Source organism: Acanthisitta chloris, unplaced genomic scaffold, assembly GCF_000695815.1.
Source record: "Acanthisitta chloris isolate BGI_N310 unplaced genomic scaffold, ASM69581v1 scaffold15238, whole genome shotgun sequence".
Taxonomy (NCBI): domain Eukaryota; kingdom Metazoa; phylum Chordata; class Aves; order Passeriformes; family Acanthisittidae; genus Acanthisitta; species Acanthisitta chloris.
The window spans coordinates 26,283-53,858 of NW_008685495.1; the positions used below are offsets into that span (position 1 = coordinate 26,283).

At 37.1% G+C, this 27,576-nt stretch overlaps 1 protein-coding gene across 1 annotated transcript in view; it reads right to left on the reverse strand.

Moving 5' to 3' along the window:
* Positions 1-27,576, reverse strand: part of LOC103807074 (vacuolar protein sorting-associated protein 13B-like) — a gene marked incomplete at its 3' end in the record, with an annotated part of 66,789 nt that overhangs the window by 20,327 nt on the left and 18,886 nt on the right. Inside the window, exons 3-5 of the mRNA XM_009079791.1 lie at positions 6,581-6,701; positions 3,546-3,713; positions 2,196-2,377 (exon numbers count right to left, since the gene is read on the reverse strand). Coding sequence (XP_009078039.1) covers positions 2,196-2,377; positions 3,546-3,713; positions 6,581-6,701 — 471 coding nt within the window. The remainder of the gene's footprint in view (positions 1-2,195; positions 2,378-3,545; positions 3,714-6,580; positions 6,702-27,576) is intronic.

The following is a 27,576-nucleotide window of genomic DNA, read 5'->3' on the forward strand; positions in this document are numbered from 1 at the left end:
TGCCCAAAACTGGCAGAAAACTATTTATTTCTTCTTGTCAAGTTAACTTTCTGCCAACATAGTGAGCGGACTTAGATGACTGACAGGTCAGACCAATGTCAGTGCTGCTACAAATAGGTGGAGGCAGGACTGACATCCCCAGTGCAAACCAGCTCATCTGTCTCAAGGTTGCCTCATCCCATGATTAGTTTGACAAGAACAGCAACCCAAAAAGCTCTAATTATTTTACATGTGTTTTGTTACCTCCACATACCCAACTACTTAAGAACCATCCTTCTTGGAGAAGTCTTAACTCCAATACAGCTCATCAAGATTAGTTTGGCAAAAACTTTGCAATGGACACAGTAATTAAAATTATGCAGGTTATAAAAATGCTCTAGCCCCTACAAAGAAATCAAAACAGCATGTCTTGGCAACTTACTGTCAAGACTGAAAACCAAATCTGCTTTACTAAGTGAACGACATATAGTACAAAAGATCATAAAAACCTTCACAGATTTGGAGAGAACAATTTCATGCTGTTGGCTTTGGTCTTGAGCTGGGAAACAAACCACTGACCTTCAGCAATCTGCCCTTCAGACACACCGATGCTACCATGATTATCATTTGCAGCAGAGACTTTTAAAAAGCTTTAAGTGTCCTGGAATTAATACCACTAATGAAGTCACTATATTTACTGATAACAGCTGCTCTTTCTTCAACTGAAAGAAAACACAGCTACTTCCATTTATTTGCTAAATATTTTAAAGAGTCTCTTTAAAAAACTTAATCCTGATGACCCACAGTGCACAATCTTCAAGCATAAAACATGTCAGAAAGTTATCAAATGTAAAATTTGAATAGGTCAACAGATCTAATCATCACATAATGGTATAGCAGTGAAATACTAAGAAGGATTTAAGATGCAAAACAATCAGTACCTTTGGACTATTACTGTATGTACCATAATCAACAATTATTAACTCAAATATTAATCTATCATCATATATCTGAAGGTTTTTATTTAATTGAGCACATTTCTAAGTATCTTCAAAAATAGTATTTTATGCTTAATGATTGAAAAAAAGACAAAAAAGAACAATTTAAAAAAGAAAAAACTATGTACAACATAACCAAACCTCAAATCAAAGTATAAATTTTCAAAAATAAGTTAAGACATCTTTGAATAAACTGGCATGTGCCTTACAAAAGGGCAAAGGCAATAAATGACCAAAGACAACCAGAAAATTTTAACACAATTTAATTACATTGGTACAGTCTCACTGCATTCTAGTATGAGTTTCATTTTAGCACTGTATCCACTAAATATCTGGCAAATTGGACATAATTAACGCCCAACCTCAAGTTCACAGCAGCCCAGGGCTTCCTGAATCATACCATGAACTGAAAAAGTGACAATTTTAAATTATATCAAGAAATTCCATCAAAACTTATCTCAAAATTTACTGTTTTGCAGTGCAAACTCCTGGAGAGTCTTTTTTATTAACACAGTCCATGTCTTAATTTTAGAAACTTCTCAGCTAATTAAATAGGTTCCACTGGTATTCTTTGAGAACAGGAAGGAGAAAAGACAAACATCGTGTATGCTTACTCAGAGCAGAAAAAAAATAGTTTAGTCCCTCCACCAATTCAGCACTTTGTTTCTGAACTGCAAAACGTAAAGATGTCACCTGGTGTCAGTTGTGTTTGAACAGTATTGCACTCCTGCTCACTAGGACCCGAGTTTCACTTGCTAATCCATTTCACGTGGTTCACTGCATTGTATTAATACCCTGAAGTTTCCTGTTAGTCAGGAGAGTTTGAGCTACATTGGAAACAATAACTTAAGCCAAAAAATCCTTTCCATCTTAAAGATACCTTAAAGAACACAACTGGTTTTTTGTTCTTTAACAGATTACCTGCAGCCTTTCTTTCCCCCCTTGTAATCAGCATTTTGGGGGTTGTTTTTAAACTCCAGGAAAAGAGAAAATATTAGGAGCATTACTTCCTTGCTTACATGTTTTTACTGTACATCAATTAACTGCATCCTATAAACAAAACGTACTCCAGCAAAACAGCATCATATAAACAAAACAGTCAAAAAAGCAAATAGCATAAGCTTTTCATTTTCCTTTAAATTTTGAATTGTATGTTGAAAAAGCTCAAAACGTCAGAGGTAAGTAGCAAAAAAAAATAAAATTATTTTGGATACTTACTTTAACAACAGATGGCATTTTGGAGTTGAGGTTATCATAAGTAAAATGTAGACGAGTCCTGAAGGAACATTTGTACAGCAGAGGTTCCTGGTAAAATTCAATTTTACCACTAGCATTTCTCTTATCAAGACATACTGTGCAGTCAGAAAAGTTGATCACCTTCCTCAGCACCAGATCAGTGGCTTTTAAAAGAAGTGTATAGGTTAAAAAAACGCATTGCATAAGAGAAGTTGTGCATACATGTTCTTATCTAGAAGAAAACAATACAAGACAGTTCTTTGCTCATTATTTAAATCACCAGCAAAGTACTTGCTTATGTGACTAAAGAGAATAATTTAATGCCTCACAGATTTTTACAGCTGAATACATAAGAAGTGAGAACAAATCTGTTACCTGTAATAAAAACTTTCAACCCTTCACTGTACCTTAGATCTTTTTGTAAGAGTACTATTTCACAAAGAAGCATAAAAGCAATAAATATACCTCATGTTATTCTCCCAGAAATCACATATTTTCCCCAAAAATTCTCTTTTGAACCTCCCAAAATAAACAAGAGCTATTACGCTGAAATAATATGAAACACCAAACATATTTTGCAATTTTTTCCATATTAGTTCGCAATTATTTTAGCCAGAACAAAAAAACAGGTCCAGGAAACCATTAAGTGAATTCTCCATTCTAACTGAGACCTACTGTGTGATCTTAATACTCCTACTGTGCCCCAATCCCATCTCTACCCATTGTCAGTAAGAGCACCTAGATTTACAGGTGCATGTTGGTCATTCAAGGACTGAAACATTCAAGTACTGAAAATCAAGATTTAAAAAAATATAAATAAATCAGAAATTGGGTTTTTTCCCCTAAAAACACAAAGCAAAATGAGTCACGGCCTGCAACTGGTACGCTGTGCTCAGTACAGCACAGCACGTTTCACTGCATCTCCAGACAGCCTGTTCAGAGAGGTTTAAGATCATCACAAACATGCACAACAGAATGACTTAATACCCTACTGCTCAGCCACAAAAGCAGAAATTGACTGCTTAAGCACCCACTGCTAGCAGCAAGCACAAAATGAAACACCATGGCAGGATGGCAGCTATCAGCAGAGAAGACTACAACACACCTTGCAAAATTCTGTGATCTTAAAGGTTTGCATTTTAAAAAAAAAATAAAATTAATATGTATTATTATAATTGGCTCCTCAGAATTAAGAACAAATGAAAAAACTGAGTAGAAATGAAAACAGGCAGAAATAATCTTACTTCCAATATAAAGAACCATTTTTATGGTACCTGCAAATTTCTGTATGAATTTACAAGTGCTATGTAAAACCAAAAAGTATCTACTCACCAGAGATATCCATAAACGCTCGATCCCAAAACTCATCCACTGTATAGCATTCTGCAGACGTGATATTGACTGAGAGAACAATATCATCCTCCACATACTTTAATATGAGATTGTTGATCACAATGTTGACATTGTTTACAACACGTCTAATCAAACTCTGAACATAACCTATAAAATAAAACAAATTCTTGAGAGTTAAAAGGAAGACATGATATCCAACTCCTTTATTTAGTAATAAATACAATTATTTCCGTATATCCATTATTTTCAACTTGCACTCTTCTTTAAAATCAAAACTTAAACCGACTAAGTGTCATTGTCCTTTATCCAAAAATCACAGCTTTAGTACACAGAACCTTAAAGGGTTTTAGTCAGTCAGCACTCTGGAAATGCAAGATACTATAAAAATTGTAACTACTATGAATACAATAAAGATTAAGGGATTAATTAGCTTTCAAACTAATTAAGAAAATAGAACACTATGGATTATTGTAGACATAAAATTACAACAATGACTTTTTCACTTGAAATGTATTTAGAAATAGGTTTGTGAAAAAAACACCAGTTGCTATGTTCCTTTTCAAATACACATATAGTACATCTCTGTACTCCCTCACCTTCTTCTTTAGAAGTTAACTAAGCATTCATGTGTCTAGTACTTTTACTCATTCTAATAACTGATACATCTACATCTTGTTCAGTAACACCTCTGTGGAGTGTATCAAAACCAATTTCTGTCAACAGGACAAATAGTAAGGACTGCACTGAAGCCTGTTTGGAAAATATCCATTTGCATTTTTTCAGATATAATGTGATTGGAAAAATAATCTCATCTGGGAATTCCCAGAATGCAGTAAACACACATTTTACCAATATGGTAAAGAAATTAAATGCTACACATTCTCTTTCATGCATACTGAATCCAAGTATGGAGCTAACTCCTTGTGCTGGATAAAAGTGAGCCATAAAATTTCTATGTTTTAAAATTTTTAACGGTACTCACATTTTATCTAAAAACACAGACTATATAGAGCTCTGGTTCGGTAACTGCTGAAAAAGCCAGTTAATGATACAGGCTGAAATCCCCTGGCTTAAAGAGCAGTTTTATGAAATTTACATTAAATAAGACTCATTTACATCAATAATTTTAATTCAAATAAAAATTAAAATTAACATCAAAACATTGTGAGATAAATAGGAAAATACTCAAGTTGCTACTTCATCACCAAGAACACTTCAGAGTTCAAGGAAAAAATTAGTCTTTCAACAAATTACACCACAAATATCATACACATATACTCCAAAGATGGAAAAAAAAAAACCAAAACAACCTAAGTACATGACTCAACATCTTATTTAAATGCAGGAGGCACCAATTCAAGCTTAGCAAAGTCATATCTACACCAGAATAAAATCTTCCTATAAGGAGACGTCTACTCCTCATGGAGGCTTTTTACCACATAGGACCTCTATACTAACCAGTGCTATTTATCCACCCAAAACCAAAAATAAAGCCAACTGTAGATAACTTCACCAACAGGAAGGAACCCACAGTCCATTCAATAAGGTAAGATTTCACTCATGCCCTCTGAATCATTAGACTTCACTGCCAACATGCTCAATGCAGCTGCAGGAGTGTGATGAAAATGAAGGAGGTGGCAGTGCCCTACAGTTTCACAGAAGCACAAAGTTCATCTAGAGAATCTATCAAATCATAACATCAGAAGGCACCAGATCTTGGCAACTTGGTCTTGGGGAAGGTGTCCCCCCCCATGGCAGGGGGTTGGAAGGGAGTAGTCTTAAACATACCTTCCTGATAATTTGCTACAGTACAACAAATACAGTATGTGCAATTTGTATGAACACACTAATCAGTAGGAACCACACTGTATTCATAAAAGGCTAATACGTGCATATTGCATCCAGGCTTGAGGAATGTTTTAACTTCATCAGATGTCAGCACTACAATATGCAGGCCCCAGCTTTTCATTAAGACTACACCTTTCTGGGAGGTCACACAGGTGACACTGACAGAAACAAACTTGAGAAACCAAAATCCTGAAGGCAATATATCATCCTATTTGTGCCAAGTCTTTGACTTCGGTCGTTTGCAGGTGTGACCTGAAGGACCAAGTGACAAGGAGCTGCCAGAGCGGAAACGCTGTCCATGGTAGGAAATGGTGCTCTGCAATTCCACTGGAGTTTATTGCACCTCAAAGCTCTAGGACAGCCTCCAGACCTGGCTCCTCAAGTACTCATTCCAAAGGAAAATGATACCCTGCAGTACATAATATTCTGCATACTAAATTTCCATGTTGTGGTTTGATTCAAGGCAAGTGTAAACTTTTTGCTAACAAATGACACCAAAAAAGCCTGATACAAAACTGTCATGTCTTTATCCTATCTAAAACTACATGTCCCAAGAAAGCAAATTGCAATTCATTCCAGTACTCTCCAGTTTCACTTTTCTGCACAAAATAACACCTCATCCAAATTTCTGTGCAAACTCAAGCAACAATAGTCAGATATATAGTTCCTTAGGCATTTTTAAACCACAAAATACCCCCAAGGTTCAACTGAGCCAGATTCCACATCTGTGAAAAAAACATTGGTGAAAATCTCTATCAGTACATACAGGACTTTCTTTACTGTGAGGGCAGTAAAGAACTAGAACAGGTTGCCCAGAGAAGTTGTGTTCAAGGCCAAGCTGAATGGGGCTAGGTGGAAGTTGTCCCTGCCTAAGGCAGAGGCATTGGAAGTAGATGTTCTTTAAGGTCCCTTCCAACCCAAACCATTTTATGACTCCATCTTCCACTATAAATGAGTTATGTATATTTAAATAAAGAAAGGTTATCAGCATTAACCACATTTTATTGCAACTTGGCTCTGTTTTCTAACATTCTAACATTTCTAACATTTATGCAATTTGTTGGTAGACAAAATATAATAATCTAACAAACACTGTAGCCATTTGAATGAACTTTAGGAATTTTCTACAACGGAAACACAAAGCAGCTTCTGAAATTATGGATTACCTGGAGGTAAATCAGGGTCAGGAGAAGCAGACTGCTGAACTCGTCGTGGTTTTACAGCTGATTTCATGCTTTCCGTGGTACTGCGGTTTGTTGAACTGGAACCACAACTTTCATGGTCTTCCTGCTAGAGGAAAAGAAACCAACTGAATAAACCAAATACAAAGAAAATAAATGTGGAGAGAACAACTTGGTAAAGATTCAGTAATCTCTGTTACTGTTTTCCCATCAATTCAATCCTGTACTACAGAAATGAATACAAAACTAGCTGGGTAACAAAAAAACATTGAAATTAATACTTTAATTAACTTTTGTGTAGAAAAGAAACCCCAGTCATTTAAGTATTCATTTCAATTGAACACATTTCATCTAGCTGCATTTCTGCTGAAACATTTTTACAGTCCTGCAGACTACCAAAACAAATATGAGAAACTACCTAATTTTATGAGCTTACATGCCTACTCATGAAACCACCTCAGACAGTTCCAAGATGTCAGAGCCATGTCCTTCCTAATACCACTAATTGAAGCTGATTCATAAAGCAAAATATTTTTGTAGACTTCTATAAAAGTCAAGCATGACCCCAGAAAAGATAAATGAACTGAGGGTACCTGCTCATCTGAGCTTCTACATACTTCATTCAACTTCAGGAATTCAGAAACAGAAACATGGCTCATAATTAGAGAATGGGATATAAGCCTTACAAGACAAAATTCACCAACACAAGAAAATGTTAATTATCTGAATCTAAGATTTTAAATACACCACTAGTATCCTCATTACATTCCAGAATGACAGTTTAACTACAAGGCTCAAGTGCAAGAAAACCATGAGAAGAATTGCAAATATTCTTGTAAATTTATTAAAAGAACAGGTTAGAGAGGAATCAAATACTTAAAACTTTTGGCTGAAGACAAATTACATCTGCGATAGATGTAGTCTCTTGCAAAAAAGTGCAAAATGCTTTCTGGGTCATGGCACTACTCAGATCACACAATGTGTTCACACAAAGAAGGTCTGGGGAAAAATGTCAAGTATTACAGTATGAAGTTGCAATATTTTTAAGTCCTCTAACCAAAAAGCAAACATCCTATACTGCGATGGGCTTTAGCACAGGACAGATCATGTGCTTCCCCATGTGCTGACTGATATTTTTAATCATCTCAGAAATTACAAAACAGAATCTTCACATTCCTTGCTTTTTAATGTGGTTTTTGTTTCATTCTAAAATAAGTTGTATTTAAAAATGTATCGTTAGATGTAAGTCTACAACTTCAAAAGTAACTGAAGAGATATTTTTCCTTCCACACCAGATTTAGAATAACAGAACAGAGGGAAATTCTCTGACAAAGTGGAAATAACATTTCACTACGGAAAAAAAAAATAAAAGAGCAATACAATCTTAGATTGGAAAAAAAAATACGATGAAGACTGAAGCCTGGACTTACTTGGGGCAATTGCCTAAGTCAGATCTATTCATATATTAAAAAGGTAGATGTAAGTTCACTCTTCTTTTGGAAGCTTTCCCCAGTTATTAACAGACAGTGTTGAAACAAGCGGTTTGATGTTGGGGTTCTTTTAATTTATGGTTATTAGGCCATTTCAATCATACAGGATTGTCCCATTCCAATGTATAAAAATGCCAAAATGGGTGTTTAGCATCAACTCTCAAGTTTGTTTTGTTTGTTTTCTCATCTCTGACTAAATACTGATACTTTTCATTGAGGACTGTAAGTCTCCTGAAGACTCTCTCAAAACTTTCAACTATGGTGCAATTTCATAAGAAAGCCACCACTCTCCAGGGCATACCTGACACTAAGGGAAGCTTGAAGTTCTTGCTTTAAGCCTGGGGTGATGGAAGTCTCTTCACCAGTATATACATTTTGCAATCAGAGATCAACCCTCCACGCCTCCAGTTTACTGAGCAAAACTAGATCACATACTTTTAAGCTAAAATTTTTGAAACAACTTTTAACCATACTCTTTCTTGGAAATTAGTTCACATGTAGCATCAAAATATTTTTTCAGGTGAGTCACTATACTACTACTTATGTTTTTAAACTTGAAGAAAACCCCAAGACATCAGTGACCAAACAGCTCAATTAGTATATTTCGTTCTTTCCTGAGCTCACTCGTGGACTGTACAGAATCTGCTGCAACTATTTAATTACTTGATCTGATAGGATCACATTACTCTTGACTTTTACTATTTGTGTCAGCTACAAGAAAAAGAAAAGGGGGAGCAGGAGGATGGGAAGATTTGGGGGTTTTCTGGGTTTTTTAAGTGTTAACTGTATCAAGCCAAATTCAAGCCTAACTTTTCAATCTACGTACTGTGTTCAATGCATCTGCTCAAGACTTCACACAAAATCTATGCAATATTTTAGAGTATTATGAACAAAGACTAAACAAGAGTGGTTTAAGCTTTTACCATTTTCAGAGAGCTAGGAATAAACACAGGCAGGTTGGGGTTTGGAGGGGGTGATTCAAAAGAAAGGGGTGGAAAACCCTTAGATAGCATTAATTTTGAAAAAATGTCTCAAATCTCAACTTATAAACACATTAAATACAATGAGATTCTTGATATTCCCCTGAGCCACAAGACTGTTTGGATGGAAAATGGTTTGAAATTATTTACAGCAAGTCGGATTTAAACACAAGCAAACCAAAAATGTATATGTCCCACAGTGATGCAGAAACAACACAAATTTATCTCACAACCAGACCCATGTGGCTCAATCCATGTAACACAGCATGCCTATGTTGAAGAATTCAACCTGACTAAAATTTCAAAGAAGGGTATTTTTTTACTATGGGATAACATCCATTAATTTCCCTGCATTACACAATTATCAAAAATATTTTAGAGCTGCATGAATTGTTTGGGGGCTTTTTTGAGCATGAACACACACCATTTTCACAACAGTTACTGATACTTTATAAGCCAAATGTATTCTTCAATGACTGAAAGATAAGAGTGACCATGAACTTATAAAAACTACATTCCTAAGTACACATAGATCCAAAAGCTTTCTGTAGCTGCATGCTCCTGCTCAATGTTAACTTTAAGAGCACACTATTAATTCCTCAAACATGTGGCTGTCTCATAAGCCCACAAGTAAAACATGTTCATTAAAGAGATGGGGAAAGTTCCAAGGAAACTGCCAAAACTAGCATAATTATGAAACTATTTAACACTGGAACCAACTAGAGTCACACACTGTATCTAGATCACAGTGATGTCATCAGAAAAACCCAGCCAAAAGGCACTAAAACTACTGCACTCCCATAAATCCACCTCACACCAGATGACAAACATTTTAAAGTCAAAATTATACTGCTGGTGGGTAGGGAGATACATTCTAAAAGCACTACTAACTACAGTTATGGTATGAGATTTGGTAAATGCCTATTCATTTTAGCATTAATGAGCAATTCCAAACAGTCACAGCAGTGAAAAACTAAAAGTACTCATATCTATAGAGATGTAGAGATGATTTTTAAACAAGGTACCTCGTTTGCAAGAGTACCTTTTCCCACCAGTTTCTATCATAAGTAAAGCCTAGAAAACTTAAAGTTCAACATCAGGTCCTGTTTTGGGTGTTCTTATGCAAATATGACAAATAAGACTTTGCACACCCAGGCTCCTTTTTGACTCTGGACAAACGTGTCAGACCAGGTACTCAGCTGAAATGTTTTTGTAGAGCATTACGGTTACTCCTAAAACCATGCAAGTTATAAGTAACATGCTAAGACACCTTGGCTAGTAAAGTTACATGCGAGTTCCTCAGTTAATTTGCTACTGCAATATAAAACTGTTACTGCAAGGTTTAGGGGAAATTACAGTTGACAATACCTGAACACATAAGAGAAGAGGTTTATTATGACCTTTCCTAATAAGTAGAGTTCATAATCTTTGTTCATTATTTGCTTTCCAAACCTAAAATATACCATTTTCTCTTTAAAAAGACACTCACTATTCACTGTGCAAGATGCTTCATAAGCTTCATGGGAAAATAATATTTTCTCTTGGAGATCAGTTAGCTGTTTATCCAATTATTGTCCCTCTGCTTTCATCAAATCAAGCTAGAGATAAAAAGATACCTGAGTTCTTCAAAAAGTATACAGACAAATGTCTACAAACAATATTAAGAATTAAATTTTAAAACCCGAATTGATTACAATTACCTACTGAAAAAATGTGCAGAACTCTACATCCCCATTTTTCTCTTCCACTACTAAATTTGCTTTTGCTAATCCTTTGTCATTTCTAAAACAATGAACTTAATATCCTTCATAATATATCAGTAAGATATATTATTTCTGTATCTTAAATTGCAAGATGGGAAAACTGGGTGAGAGGAACTCATTTCCTACTGGTGAACTGTGCTTATATGGCCAAATAGTTTTACTGCCTGTGGCAAAACTGAAAGTAATAGTGAGAATGTGTCCATTTTAGCAAAGCTTTTGCCACAGTGTCTTGCACAGACCTTATTCACAGACTGCTGAGATACCAACTGGCTAGTGAGAGACCAGTGAATAAGGGACTGGACCAGTAGGCTCAAAGGGTGTGATCAGGGGTACGAAGTCCAACTTGAAGCTGGTTACTGGTGGTATCCTTCAGGGATCAGGGTTTTTAACATCTGTATTAAAGACCTGGAAGATGGGATAAGAGTGCACCCTTAGCAAGGCTGTGGATAGTCCCCAGCTAGGGGTTAGAACTGATGGGCACGGCTGTTATTGACAGGGCTCTTCAGAGGCAGTGGGGACCTGTCAGGAACTCAGTGAAGTCCAGGCACAAACACCAAGTGCTGGAGCACCCAGGATGAAGGGACTCTGTAACCACACACTAAACCCAACTGCTAGAAAGCAGCTTTGCAGAAAACAATCCAAGGGTCCCAGGGGACAGCAAGCTGAACATGAGTCAGCAGTGTCCCCTTGTTGCAAAGGGCAACTGCGTGCTGGGTTGCAATAGCAAGGGGCACAATTCTTCTCCTCTCTTTGATCTCTGTGAGACATCATGTCCAATACTGCACCCAGTCTAGGGCTCTCCAAGACATACCAGAACCAAATTCAATAGAGGAGCACTGGTGGTCAGGGCACTGGAGCATCCTCTTGCGCTCTCCCTCAGGGATCAGTTAGGGTTGTTCAGCCTGGAGAAGTGAGATCCTACTGCTGTCTACAGCTAACTACTGTGCGGGTACAGAGAAGAGGGAGCCCAACAGTGTCTGCTGCCACTCATCTTCTCACAGCACACCTCTCTGACAAATCTGAAACGCATGCAATTCCAAGCAGTGCAAGCGCGTTTTCACCACAAGGGTAATCAAGTATTGAACCAGCTGCCCAGAGAGGTGGTAGAGTCTCAATCCTTGGAGCTATTCGGCACTTTGCTGGCCAAGCTCTGCAGCAACCTGCTCTAATTGGACTTGCTTTGGGCAGGAAGTTGGACAAGATCATCTCCAGAAATCATCTCAAATCCACTATGATTGTCCTGCATGCAAAAATGAAACAAAAAGTAATACAAGTTTTTTATAATATTAATCTTTAACATATATTACAAGTTTCATTTAAATGGTAAAATCTTGTTTTAAAAAGATACATGATTCTCTTCCACTGCTATATAATTGCCAATATAAACTATACATAAATGGACAAATTGATTCATACTACACTTCTAACCTCACCACACTACTTCTGGCTAGCACAGGTTAAGCAGTACCTAGCAATTAGTACAGAAATTAAAAAAATTGTTATTTTTTTAATGAACAGCACACTAGAAGCATAGCAACACCGAAACAGAAAAGCCAGTGACCTAAATATGACATCTGCACATCTTTAGTAAGGTGTGATTTCACAGCCTAATGTACACTAACTTTTAAAATATCTCGATATATGTATATTTAAAGGATATGACACTATAAAATATTGAAGATGATTTAGCCAAAATCAGGCTGTGTTACAATTTTGTAGACTAATTAAGGCATTCTGCATTATATATGGAAATTATACCCATAGCTTCTACATATACACTTCTTGTACCTTCAAAAGTCTACTTATGACAGCCCATTTCCTTGACTGCTACAAAACCCAATTTAAAGTTCTTTCAAATCACATACCACAGACTGAGTACTCAGAGATTAAGCTCTGTCTTTCTCTATGGCAGATAACAACCTGATAGAAGGCCTTGGTTTTTCTACTAGAATTTTTTTTCAGTATTATTTCATGTAGAAACAAGTCAAAAATCAGCTCCTAATATTCTGTACCAGACTATGAAGAAGAAATACCATGGCATTCGGGGCAGAGGTTGAGGGCTAACAAACAAGGGTTAAGGTTGGTTAAGAATAACGGCGAACAGGAGCAACCAAGAAATAATTTAACAAGGTGTTAGTGTCAATTTGCCTCTTGTTGCATTTGATCTCACCTGATGTTAAATTCACAGAAACAGCTAGCAGTGATGACCAACTAGGCACACCTAAGATACCAACATTAGATCAGGAGGTTACATTCACCTCTGTGTTATGTTTTGGTAATTCTCTATTAGCATTGCACAAAGTGCTCTGAAACAGAGGTATGAGTTTAACATCCACATGAAAGCTGTGAACAGGCTAAAATGCTGCCACAGCAGCCCCAAAGGTAAGCCAAGAAGCTTGTAGGAAAACTGTTGCACTAACATGGCAGAATGTGTGCTGCCTGCCTAATGATTTCTGGGCAATGGCATCTCCCTGTGATGTTGCTACTGTTTTGATTAGCTGATTATCCAAGGTATTTGAAAGGAACATTCCTTTGTTTACAAGAAAGGGAGCTGTCAGAGTCTGAAAGCTCATGGTGATAAGGTCATAGAGCCAAAGATAAATAAAACAGGCTGTTCTCACTAAGTGGTTCTCAGAAATATACCCCAATTTCTCAACACCCAAGACAGGCTAACAAATAAAATCACTTTGCAAGTCTTTTTGAGAGGAGCTGTGCAAATATCTTCTTTCTATTGTTGAAAAAACATTATATTATGAACTGTTAACTGATCATCTAGTAAAGTTTCTGATACATTTATTGCAGTTTTTAAAAATTATGAGGCCACCTACCATGATGTAAGTGCCTTTTAATAGAAATAAACATCTCAAAATGGCTTTTCTGCAATTTGTCCTAGGATAAGCTTTTTCAAGATTTCATTTTTCTTTCTCATGTAACAAGACATTTGAACAGTGCTTTGGTTTGGGGGGATATGGGGTGGGGACATGTTAATTCTCATCCATGACTAAAAGTCTCAAAGCTGAAAAAAAGTTTAAAATACAAGAAAAGCACCAAAAATAAGAAATATTACAGCAGCAACTGGCAGTTACGCTCAAGATTTGGAATTACTGTAGAAGGAAGGATGGAAAGGATAAAAAAAGGCAATTTCAAAATGTTTGTTCCACAAAACACAGAACTCTAACTCAGTAACTATCACACCAGAGTAACCCAAAAGGAAAAGAGTTGGGAGAAGTGACTAATTCTAGGTGAGTTCCTGCAGCATAACTGCTGATGTGTGCTAGAATGAGTCCTTCTGCCCCACATATCCCGTGTGCCCGAAAACAAGAAGGAAGAGTGGCTGAAACAGCTTACCCCGAAGGACTGGGAGGAAAGACTTCCAGGAAATACACTCAGGAGAACAGACTGCAAACTTAAGAGATGAGAAATGACCTATGAATTTTTTTTCTTTTTTTCCAACTTGTGTTCAGAAACAAGCAAACCTAATAAAATTAAGAGCAATAAAAGAACTAATACCTACTTCTGAAAACCTCTTGAAATTAAGTCTGAAAAAACCAGGATATATATTTCAAGGTGAAACAGTTTATACATTAAAATTCTGAAGCAGTTTGACTCTTCTGCTGTCACACAGCCTGAAGCACAATGGAGGGGCTGTTGGAGGACCATGTTAGGCACAGACAGGTTCAGCTACTGAACTGGTCAGCACCACAGCATTTTTTTCTTACACCACTGCATGTCATCTGCATACAGTAATGGTACAGACTGTACCACACACTGAACATACTCCCATCCTTGTTACAGGTTCGTTGAAATACTCAGAATAGCCAAGCACTACTTCCCTAGCATTTATGAAGTATATTCCTGCAGTGCTCACCATGACATCGAAAGACCATTGTAAGCATGGCTTAATCATATCACTAAATCATTAAACAACACCTGGGAACCATTAGCAAAAGCTTGGCCCATTCAGGTCACTCTCTCTTGTAATCTGTTCCACCTGCTAGAGGGCTAGAGTCCTATTTCAGCTGGCACCAGACTTCACCAAGACATCACTTTCCTTTGTGGTAGTAGATTGAGGGTACATGTTTCTCCCCCACAGTTCTGGTGGTTGTAGTTGCAGCTCTGTTTCACACTTCTTTTAGGGGGTACTTTCCCCTAACACATTTCCTACTGGAGTTTATTAGCAAGCCAGCCCCCAGGTGCAAGAATTCCCTCCACCAAGCACCTGCCAAGGATGTAGTAATAATTTTTATTACAACATAACCTTGCCACCCACTTCCTTCAGAGGAAGGTAGAATACTGTCCAGACCAAATTTTCTCCTAATCCCAAACACTACTGAACAACATACCTACAGCAGGGCCCCAGCAAATTGAGTAATCCCCAGCTCTCAAATTTCCATCATCACAATAAACCTCTGACATATAACAGTGAAAGGCCTGAGGCACAAAGCTTTGCCTGGAGAACTTGCTGCCCAAGCGAGCTCTTTTCATTGCTGAGCATCATTTGGATAATGCTTGGCTTTTGGCAGCTGCTGAGGGTGGAAGAGCAAAGAAGGTAGTGAAATGGCAATGGATTAGATGTGCCAATGTCAGAAGGAGGACTATACCCATTAGGTTCTCTTTAACTCCTACTGATTTTCACAAGTGCATAGCTTATCCTTACAGTGACTAATTCTCCATCCAAAATGTCTGAAACTAGTCAGTACATTCAAAAACTTCATGGGGCAATGCAAAAGAAGAGACAGAGAAGACTGAATCACAAAGTCATGCACATTTGGTTTCCTTAAAGTATATGTAGCTTAAAACCCAACACAACTGAAAAGCTCTGGAGTCAGAGAGTTTGGCCTAGCAGTCCCTTTCTTCCCCAGTTACTGTCTGAGATAGGTCTAAGCCAAATTCGAGCTTGTGGCAATTCTCCACAGAACACACACCAAGGAATTTTTCCTGAGCTGGGAATGGTACATATCAGGATATTTTTGCCAGTATCAGGAGGTACAAGGAGGAAGGATTTCTCAGCCACATGCACAGCAATACTGAAATCCCTAGCAGCTTTCACAGCATGCTGCAAACTTATAACCATGCCAATTATATTGAAGAAAAAGATCTCAATATATAATACAACCTACAGAAGGAGGTTGGAACATCAACATGACAATAGTAAAAAAACCTTCTCCTTTTTAAGAGCTAAGTACTAATCTTTACAAAAATAATAGTAATGGCTTTTTTAGTGCTATGTTAACACAAAACTTCATTTCCTAACTTATTTCCAATAGTTACTCCCATGCAGTATGCTTTTTGTGCATTCTATGAACACACATGTAGCACTATATATTTCTATTATTAATGCTACATATGAATGATATTCAAACAGCTTTAACAAATGAAATCTACTGGGTGAGTATAATTGTACATCAAATTTTACAGACTTCTATATATCTGTGTGAAACATCACTTGTCCTAATTTACAGTTTTCTAACTCTGCAGCTGATCAAATTCTTAACACAGAAGCCAAGTTAGTGGAGAGCTTCACTATTGAGCTGCCTCAAGCAAAACTTCCATAAAAACTATATGATAATTTACTCAAAATGTTTCTCTTTAAACTTTCAATTACACATTAACATTTCTGCTGTACTTACAACAATTCACTTTGTACTTCATTTTTATTCTTCCTTTTTAAGGTAACTTCAGACAGCACTATTGGGAAGAGCAGATTTTCACCAAATGTCATTTATCATTTACATCTAAATAACATTATTTAAAGCTAATGGACTAAACTACAAAGCTGACTGAACAGCTGCAAAAGCTTCCTGGTTAATCAATGTAAAAAAGTACACATGCAAACAACTTATTCAAAACATGTACGTTTCAGGTTTTCTACTCATAATCAGTCATTTCTTGTGCAATTCTCGGTCTGATGTGTGCACCATTTCAAAGAATTTATTGCTATTTATAATGCTCTGCTTTTTAAGTAAGAAAGCTTTTGAAACATTAACTTAAACCTAAATAAACAGTAATTTATCTTCTAAAATAGTCAGCAGTCTATCACACAAACCCACCAGAATGCTATATATTACAAGAGCAGCTGTCAACTCTACAGTAACTGCTGCCAAGTTCCACAAACGATGTCTTATTAATTATAACATTATAACCTACATAAGTAAGACATAACACGTAAATTTTTATCACATTGGTTAGTTTAAAATGCAGTGTGCCTCCTCTCAAGCAGTAGGGACTTTTTATCAGGATTTAGCAATTTTCATTCTTTCCAGTGAACACCATATGCATGTCACTTACTTCCTTACACAAAGTTCAACATTCAGAATTCAAATATACCTTCCTTAGCACTAACTAATCAAAAGGGATGTTGTTTTTTATTATATCAAATTAAAAGCAAAAGCCCTCCTTCCAAACCTATGCCAATCATTTTGAATGGAAAATAGGTTTTATCCTTGGACTAATTTGCAATGAAAGTATGAGTACAAATTTAAAACAAGGTAGGAAAATGAGTGTCAGCAAGAAATGAAGTTGAGTGCCCAAGGGAACAAAACAAATATTCTGAAAGGAGCTGGGAAGACAGGACTGTTACTGTTTGTGCTCAACTGCAACTCCAACCACGTGCAACAGGAAGAGATTAAAAACTGGACAGCAGGATGGAGAAATAAGATTGAAAACAACTTAGGGGAAAAAATATGTATGTGGGAAAGTTAAAAGCTTGGAAACATCCTCTAACCTCATATAAAGCCAAGAAGGAAAGCTCAAGGAGCATTTAGTGTGGAAGAAGAAAATACTGTCTCTTGTTTCAAATCAAAACATGGAACAACATCTGTAACAAAACTCCTGAATAACATCAGCCAAGAAATAAACTCACTCAAATATTCTCTAAAATCTATAATTCATCAGTGTTTTATCTATTAGTTTACATTGTAAAATCTGTTTTCTAAAGTTAAGCTTGACATGAGTAATCATAGGTAACATACCATTACATCATCGACTCATTCAGGTTTCCCTAAACCTTCATCTTCAAAAATCAACCTAAAGTGTACTACCCACATACCCACAAATTCATCTCAGTGCAACTACATTGATACCAAATGAAGACACACTTGACTAATGCTTTTTATGCACAGTCCTTAAGAGCAGTGGCAACAGATAATTTCACTAGTCACAAGGCAAATCCCTTACTTTACAAACAAGTCTTCCTGTGAATTTTAGATTATACCAATAATTTAAGGACTAAGACAATTCAGGATTGTCCACCCATGGCAATCACCTTCAGCATGATCAGGTTCATCCTTTAGCACCCTCCTGTGGCACAGACCATAGTCCATTCACTCCTGAATCCACTAGGCACAGACAGACAACCCTCCACTTAACCTTTCCAGGCATGTCTCCTCACTACTCTCCTCTCCCTCCTTCTCCTTCAAACAGCCTGTGGACCAAATTTTTACCCCACACCTCACAGAGTAGGCTGAACGAAGTTGAACACTGCAACTATCACTTCTGAAAGAGTCCTGCACAGCATTAAAATAAATAACCAAACAACATTTTTAAAACTATGCTTGTTCAACATAAAACCTCCACTTCATACTGAACAAATATTGAAGCATTGAGTGCTTACATAGTTGCCTTTTTTTGTCTAGTTTCAGTGTGGTGGTTAAAATATATGAGATGCAATACTGAGGACAGATAACCTGAGGGTTTTCGTACCTCTTTGAAAAATAAATTAGGAACAATATAGATTAAGAACAAAGAGCTTCTACATTACAAATCCAAAGGTTCATGCCAAATCATGTTACAGAATATTTTAAAGTTATTAATTATATGCATAATTTACCAACTTCCATAAAAATTCTAGTTGACAACAAAAGCACCAGTCACAGTGAAATCACCTAAACTCCTTATCAATTTTTACATGACAAATGTCAAAGCCAAACTCATCTACAAATTTATGGGTACTTCATACAGATATGCAGTTGCAGCTTACCAAAATGTCATTTCCAACTAAAAATTAACATGTCACATAAAACACAAGGATACTTCCACCTCAGCTCTTTTGTGCCTGGATTATAATCACATTATGTGCACAACTGCCTGGGGTTTTTTCACACCCTCACTCAAATTAACACTTCACTGTGAAACACTTTCCTGCCTGATCAGGTTTTTAAAATGTATAGGTATTATAGCCTTTTTTAGTCTAGTAAAAAAACGGTGCTAAAAGTAATACAATGAAAAACCTATTTATTGTGTAAGAATATGCTTGGTTTAGAAAACCAAGCAGAGTTTAGATTGGTCTTTTAAAATGCAAGCCATCCTCACCACTACATCATTTTAGGTCAATCACAACCAAAGTACTTACACACACTTGGATTTGCAATAATACATTCCTCTTGTATCAGACTGCAGACTTCTTACGCTCCGAACACAACAAAAACTAAACCTCTTAAAACCTAACAAGCTTCATGTGACATAGCAGAAGACTCTCAATACATTTCTGATTTCTCCATGATAGGGCCAAGTGGCATTTATTCTAGAATAAAAACTTTTTCACTGCAATTAGGCACTGAAACATGACCATACCCAGAACAGCAGCTTTTCACTTTCAGAGGGCTCTGATTAACGTAAAACACTGATAATGTCATATTTGTTATCTCCCATGGATAATGTTTAAGTAAGGTGCACAGCACTGCTTTTCAGGGGGTTGTATCGAGATATTTATGAAGAGTGACCATTTTGACTATCTATACATTGCTAAAAGCAGAAAAGAACTTCAAGACTAACACATAAAAAAGGCTCAGAATTACCAAGTTTCAGGGTATTACACCTTCTTACTATCCCCTTATCAATTCTAATTTACAGCTGCAGAAAGCAACAACAGAGAGTAACTCCTGGCAGTAGCTTTGGGTTCTGTCCTGAAGGGCAAACGGCCAAAGACGATGGGAACACTTCTCGTATGCACAACATATGCATGTTTTTAGTTTTATTCAACAAGATTAAATTCTCACAAAAATATTTTAACGACCTCTAACCTCAACTGCAAAAGTCTTCAAAAGCACCACAAATTGAGGGCTTCCAAAAAGAATCTTTGCTGACTGCTGCATCAGTGCCATGAAAGACAGAAAACTAATTTCTGGATGTCATATTTTAGCCCAAAGAAGAAATTTGATTTATGGTAACCCTAAAGATCAGGGAAAATTAGTTTTTTTACACTTTCTTACAAGAAAATCAGATTAGATAATCAAAAAGCTTCTGTTGGTGTTTAAATCCTATTCATCCAAGATGGTAGGAAGCTTCTTGAGTAATTATTTACCCCCAAAGTCAACTACTGAATAGTGCAGAAACTAGCAGATTATCAGAAACAGAGGTTGGGGGGAAAAATAAAAGATTACAAAATGCAAACTAAATATGAAAACAGAAGTAGAAGCAAAAAGCAAAGTAATTCTTAAAACATCATCTTTAATACCTAAGAAATACAACCTGCAAAGAGTGCAAGTTACAGCATGGCCAGTCAATTAGCCTAATACAAGAGGAAAAAAAGTAGTAGGCATTGCCCTTATTCTCTCTCAAATATATCTCTTTTCCTATGTAAAACTCAAATGTGTGGTTGTCTCTACAAGATTTTAAAGGGACCAAAATTCACCAAGTGACTTATTATATGTAAGATACATAAGTATATCAAAACAGTTTGGAAGAAGTTATGAAAAGAGCGTGAGAAAATTCCCATGAGCATCTTGCAGTAATACTTCAATCAATACAACATACTAAGCTGAACTACACACAGTGGTAGATGTTTCAGCATTATTAAATGGAAGAAGAAACCTCACTCACACTTCACAGTAAATTTTAATTTGGCATCTGAATGTAAAAGTATGTCCAATAATGTATTTATCATATACAGACAATTATATACACAGCTATTACCAGATGTACATTAAATACTGCAAGATCTAGAAAAGTTATTGGAAACAGGTTTTGCCCCATACTAAAGTACAGTAATTTAGATGACTACACTTTAAACCATCTGAATATCCCACAGCACAATGTGTAGAAACTAGGTGCCAGTAAGCACCTCAGATACAGCCAAATGTTCCTGATGTAAAACAGGACCATATAAGACAATGTAGTTAGAAAGAAGACACTACATTCAAGCATTTCTGATAAGCAATGAAAGGCATGCTTATTATCTCTACAAATCTAGCAAAGTCTGGCTTTTCCTCCCCACCCAACCCCCACCACCCCCCTTCTGGAGGAAGGAGCTTTGTTTCTCAGGTCATAGGAACCTGAGTTTCCAAGTTACTTTGCCCCAGTGTTACCTTTCAAACAGAGTTTGGGACATGCTCCAATTCGGAGTGGGGAGGTAGGGGAGGGGGCCAGCAGTGGGGGAAGACTAAATTCATTAAGCATTTTCCTGAAATCCATGCAGGCAGATTATTGTAGGTACAAAATAACCACCATGAGTGTGTAATAGCAGCTTGATATGAGATATTCAGTAAAACATTTTATAGAATAAGAGTACAGGAAAAACAGGTATAGCAGACCATGCCAGAGAATCATGAAGCTACCTGACACTCACATAGTATTTTGTGCAAATACCACTAAGGAGAGAATTAAAATGGTCAATATCACCAAATTATTCTTTGGGCAAGCAAACTATTGGTTTCAGAATTGCATTAAGAGGAATACATATCACACTGGGTAAAGCTACTGAACTACACAAGAGTTTTGACAACTGGGGAAGCTGCTGGGCCACACAAGCTGAGGGAAGGGCCGTGGACAGCAGTGGATGTGTGACTGTGGCAGCCAAAGGTGTAGCAGACTTCTCAGCAGGTACTCTAAGTGCAGAGTAGCCACAACACTGTTGTCCCCAAACTGACCTCCTGCTGCACCTGAAATGCTACTCCCCACAGAGACAAGCAGCTTTCTGCATCATCTACGTAGGCAGTGCCTGGCCCCAGCAGAAATGAGAATGAGCTGTGCACACAGCAAACGCCAACGGGCTGCTAGTCTCAATGCAACAGGCACTAAGTGCCAGTGAGCACTCTCTGAATTTGTACACGCATTAGAGACTAGTTTTGAAGCTCAGTAAGTTCAGTCTTACTATGGACTTCTCCCAACAACTTACATGTTGCTGGAAGATTGTCTCAGCTGCTGTTACACAGAGCAGAACTGATTTACTGATAATGTAACCCACAACATGTGGGAACATACCTGCAGCCTCCTGCACACACAGAAGAACCCCAAAACCACACCCAGAACCCCTCTAGTCACCCAAATCCCAAGACACATTACTGCTACTGTCTTTTTCTCCAAGTCTTAAACTATACCAAAAGAGGTAAGTGGAGCAAAACGTTTGTATTTTACACTGCTCTTGTAATTTAAATGTCTATTTAAATGCATATTACATATCACTTTTCTCTATTTTAAACGTTCTCATGAAAGGGCTGATTTTAACTGAGAGACCAGAAAAAAACGACTCAATAAGATGGATCATAAGTGGCATGACATTCCAGTGATGTATTGACTTCAGTCTTAAATATTTAACATTCTAGTAAAAATATAAAATGGCTTTATAGAATCACAGAATTATACATGAGAAGCTTTGGACAAAACAATAAATATTTAAACAGTTCATAAAATAACATTCTTTTAGAAATTAAAGCTCAAAAAAAGAATAAGTAGAAAAACAAGACAAAAGTAGCATTCCCAAGAGGGTAAAGAAATGGCATTTTCTCCTAAAATATACTGGTTTTCATTTAAAAAAATTTAAAGTGGGAGTTTATAAATATATCCATTTATAAACAGTAGTATGACTATATGCATTTTCACTGCCAGAAAAATACCTAACATCAGAAAACTCCACACACACTGCCTCTGCCTACCAAACCAAATGGAAGTACTTTGAAACTCCCACAAGAAATTGCACAAGCATTCAATTTTTAAAAATTATGAGATTCATCCAAATAATTTATGAAAGAGATTCAGCTATTGTAATATAAACCAAATTTGAATTTTTACTGTACACATTTAACCTCAAAGGAACAGTATAATATAACTGATTTTGCCAGATAAGTACTTGTCAATCTGTAAGACTCATTAACCCTTAATAAATAAATATTTTCAATTACTGTAAGAATTGGGAAAAGCTATCTTTGCCCTCTAATTAGTTGCTATTCTAATTTTCAGCCCAGTTTAGATCAGGATTCTGAATAAAGCAAATATTTATAGAAACTGGTTCAGGACTGCAGAACAAGTTTCTCAGGCCTGGCTTCCTGATTGGGAGTGGCTTATACACTACTCATCTTCAAAATACAACACGAACCCTTTCCAAAACTCATGTCTTCCACTCCTTTAATTAAGACAAAATCAATTATGCAACAGCTCAAATAAATCTATATTAACATTCAAAATCAAATAGCAACTGAAGCACTATGTTGTTAAGCAAAGGAGATAGTTGAAGCAAGGAAAGGGAGCTCAGAAAGGCAAAGCACCAGCTCAGGTGCCAGAACAGCATTTCACAAAGAAGTAAGTAGGGCAGCAAGTGGTGACCCCGAGCACATGATAAACAGAAAGCTGAAACACAGGCATTGCTGCCTGAGATATCTCCTAAGAATAATATTGAAAATGTTCAAGCATACCAAACTGTTATATGCATGGGCTGACCTGGATTTCAGTAAGCATCCCTGTCCTCCTCCCTTCCCCATCTTCCAACCTGCTTCCCTACCATTGCTAAAACAAGATCTGAAACTGTAGTGCAGGTATAAATTTTTTTGAAAACAAACTCCACACCATGCAAAACTGATCTGTTGTTGATTTAGAATCTTTACTGATTAATCAGTATATGGTCAAAACCAAGCAGCAACATACTCCAGTCTTTGCTTTTTGCTTTCACACACATGGTGCCTTTCAGAAGCAGAACAGGACACAAATTAAGCCCCTGTTGTTTTGAACACACTGCACATTGCAGCAACCCAAAACCAGAGCAAAGGCATAACGTATGTTTAGGAATATACTTGTGTTTCTTAAACTGCAGGAAAAAAAGATAACGCTGCATGAATAAAACCATTTCTTATTCAATAACGGCAGCAAACCTGACATGAATTTATACTCAATAATAAAAATAAATACCAAAAACATTATTAGTTCAAGGAGTTACATCAAGTCAGTGCAGATGACAGGATCATACCACACTTAAATTCATTATAATTGTGTTCAAAGATTTTATAAAAAAAACCCCATTGTATAAAGGAAGCTTTAATGCTATTACGACCTGAACGTGTTCATAAGGTTACTTTATAAATCACTTCAGAAAGCACTACATGTCTCCCTAGAGGCAGGATAAAATCTGAAAAGAGCAGAACACTCAGCTTAAATATGGTCTTACTTTCTGCCTATACAAAATTAACATACATAAGCCTTTTGTCCAGATTTAAGAAACATTTTTCTTCACATGAAAAAACAATAGGATAAAATACAAACATGTGGCACATTAAAGACACAAGTATCACTATTAGGATTTTCATTTAGGTAAAGATATCAAAGAATATTACATATTCTCGGATATATTACATATTCTTGGATGTAATTTCTTTTTAAGGAAATGTAAAATGTCATACACCAGACATTTTACATGGGCATCAGGCATCAAAAACACTGGGTGGGGAGCAGGGAAAGAACAGTTAAGATCATTTTGAGATGAGGCACAAAGGAATGTGGGAAAGGAACAGGTATGTCTTCAATTCTGTTCTGTCTTCAAGCAGCGCAGGCCAGGACAAAGTTCAAAGTGGAAGGCACCACCACTCAAAAAGCTCAATCCCACCACATGAAGTTTTCTGTTAACAGTGGAATCTCAGAATTGGGAGATCTCTTCATAACTGCTAGCTGCTATTTCCTCAGCTTTCTCTCTCCTTGTGGCATTACTTATCATTTGTTCCACGAACAGCAAACTATCATCCAGTTCTTTTCCACAAAAGATGAAAAAGGAGCACATAAGATATGATGCTCATCTCTGCTCGGGAAAGCTCAGAAGCCAATTAAATCAGAAATCACAAAATATCAGTGTCAGCAGATCATTAAAAAATACTTCAATAGCTGGTACCCATCTTCTATTAGCAAGCAACACTCACAAAACATGTACCAGTCCCACTAGTGCCAAGGACTGGATAGGACCTAGGTATCAGTATAATCATGTAACAATTAGATTGGTTTAACAATGGATAAAGACATGAAGTGTTAGGTACATAGCACCAGAATCATGCAATTGCATCCCAAACTAAGAATCTGTGGGCCAGAATCATCAACCTCTAGCCAGGTCCAGCACAGCCAGAGGGAGTATGACTGGTCATCAGCAGCAATTCTGAAGCAAGTGTGTTCCTCACCAGATGCTCACACATGGGACAATGCACTGGGTCAGGCTCCTGTAGTCTCATTACCTTGATACTTGCTTTTAGTACAAGACTAAGAAGAAAACTGGTGGGAAAAGAAACACCTCATTGGAAACACCAAAGTTTACTCTCAGATTTGTGAAAAACTGTACTTTGGTATTTCTATTTCAAATACAGTTTTCCAACATTCCTGAAAGCAGTACAACTTCGTCTGATGAAAATATTCTGCTATTTTCACACACAAAAAAACATCCACCTGAAAAGAAATGTGGTTGCAAGGCACTAGCTCAGAGTGCAGCCAGCTCTCTCCTCCAAAAGAACATCTCTTTGGTGGTACCCTGGAACCACAGGACTCATGTACCTTAATAGGCACTTCAGTGAAAAAGATAACAGCAATGCTGCTGAGGAAACATAGCCAGAAGCAGAGTCCAGAATGGAAAAGCTACAAGTGACACATGACATGGTAGCAGCTCAATTAGATACAACTCAATACTGAATTCTACCAAAAATGTGAGCCCTGCTTTGACATTCTGCCCTGTGTTCTTCCAAACTCAGTATCTTGTTTGGGTTTTTTTCCCCCTCCAAATAAAAAAAATACAGAAACTAAAATGCACTGAAATTTCACTAGAAGGAAAACATCATTTTGCAGAAATTGCGTTTTCATCACAACGCCAAAAGTAAAGTGACTGAGCAGCTACAGAAAAAAAAGTTAATTTGTACAGACAACAAATACAGTGAATCTCAGGCTTTCCTAGAACTATAAGCACAGTCCACTTGGTTTTACTTGACTGAGAACAGAAGTGCTTTAACAATTGGTATATGGGTAATAAACTACAGGTTTATAAGCCACATTTATGAGTGGAATACTCTTCAACATGTAATAAATGAAGAATAGATGACTGACAGTATCTTGACCTTTAGATCACAGTATACAGTGAATCTCAGGCTTTCCTAGAACTATAAGCACAGTCCACTTGGTTTTACTTGACTGAGAACAGAAGTGCTTTAACAATTGGTATATGGGTAATAAACTACAGGTTTATAAGCCACATTTATGAGTGGAATACTCTTCAACATGTAATAAATGAAGAATAGATGACTGACAGTATCTTGACCTTTAGATCACAGTCCTGAGAAGGGAAAGTTAACTACAGAAGATTTACCATCAACAACTAGAGGATTTCAGATGAAAAGAACTGTTGCATACGCATAAGTAGATAAAAGATATATCCACCATTAACTCCATGCCACACAATTGCTTTCAACTTTTATATGGATGCAACAACCGTACTTCATTTTTGTACAAGTCAAGCAAAGTAGAACATCCTTAACAGAGCAGGAAATGAAGTTTTATTCGTTGCACAAAATAAATCAACAAAAATGTAATGTCTGTTGATGACAATGAAACCACTAACATATGCAGTTGGGACTCTGATCTATCCTGTCCACCAGATGCTCCCTCTTTGTGGAAGGCTGGCAAAAAGAACTAGAGTTCACTGTGGCCTAAGCAGATTTTTCTCATGCTGCTAAGTATTTTTCTAAAGTTTTACTGCAAAATTTTAATGTTCTTAAGGATCATAAGCAAATATCTACGATGAACAACTTATAGCCCACAGGCCATATGCAGCACGGCAGGACAATTCATCTAGCTTGTTCCCTTTGGCCTCCACAACTAAGAACCTCAGCTGCACACCAGATGACTGCAGTGAAGAAGGCAGTCTGCTCCCCACAATCATTTCATCTAGGAGGCTTGTAGCCTCTCCCCATCATATAATGAGTCCATCTTTAAACGCACGCTGGGAAAAGGGTAGAAGAGCTTCCAGGAAAGATGTCCACTTCCCACTGCCAGAACAACACATTTACCCCACAACCCCATCACTGTCCACATCTGAGGAACACATGGGAAGAGGACCATCAGAAGAGGTTGAACGAATTGTACACAGTCAGCAGCACACCCTTGTCTGCCCCCTTTCCTCAGGTCTTCATCAGGCCCTGCCTGGGAAAAACTGCAGGGCAGAAAGTTTAAACACCTGCAATCTAGTAGAGATACAGGAAGGCAGAGAATTCCAGAAGGCAACAGAACTACACACATACAACACAGTCCAGCTGATATTCACCTACAGAAAGCGTTCAAGAAGCCATGAAATACGACACTCTCCTGCCACTGGGAATAAAAAACAAACTTGAGAGCAGCCCACCCACCCAAGGGAAAGAAACACTGCTGTCTACTGTGCTCCCTCCATAGCAGACAGCAGAGCAACACTGATTGCATCAGCTCCTAGAACTGCATGGAAAACCACTGCAGCTCTTTGCAAAGTAGCCCTGCATTACCAACACACTTCTAAAACACCAGAATGAATGATCTTGAGGTTTAAT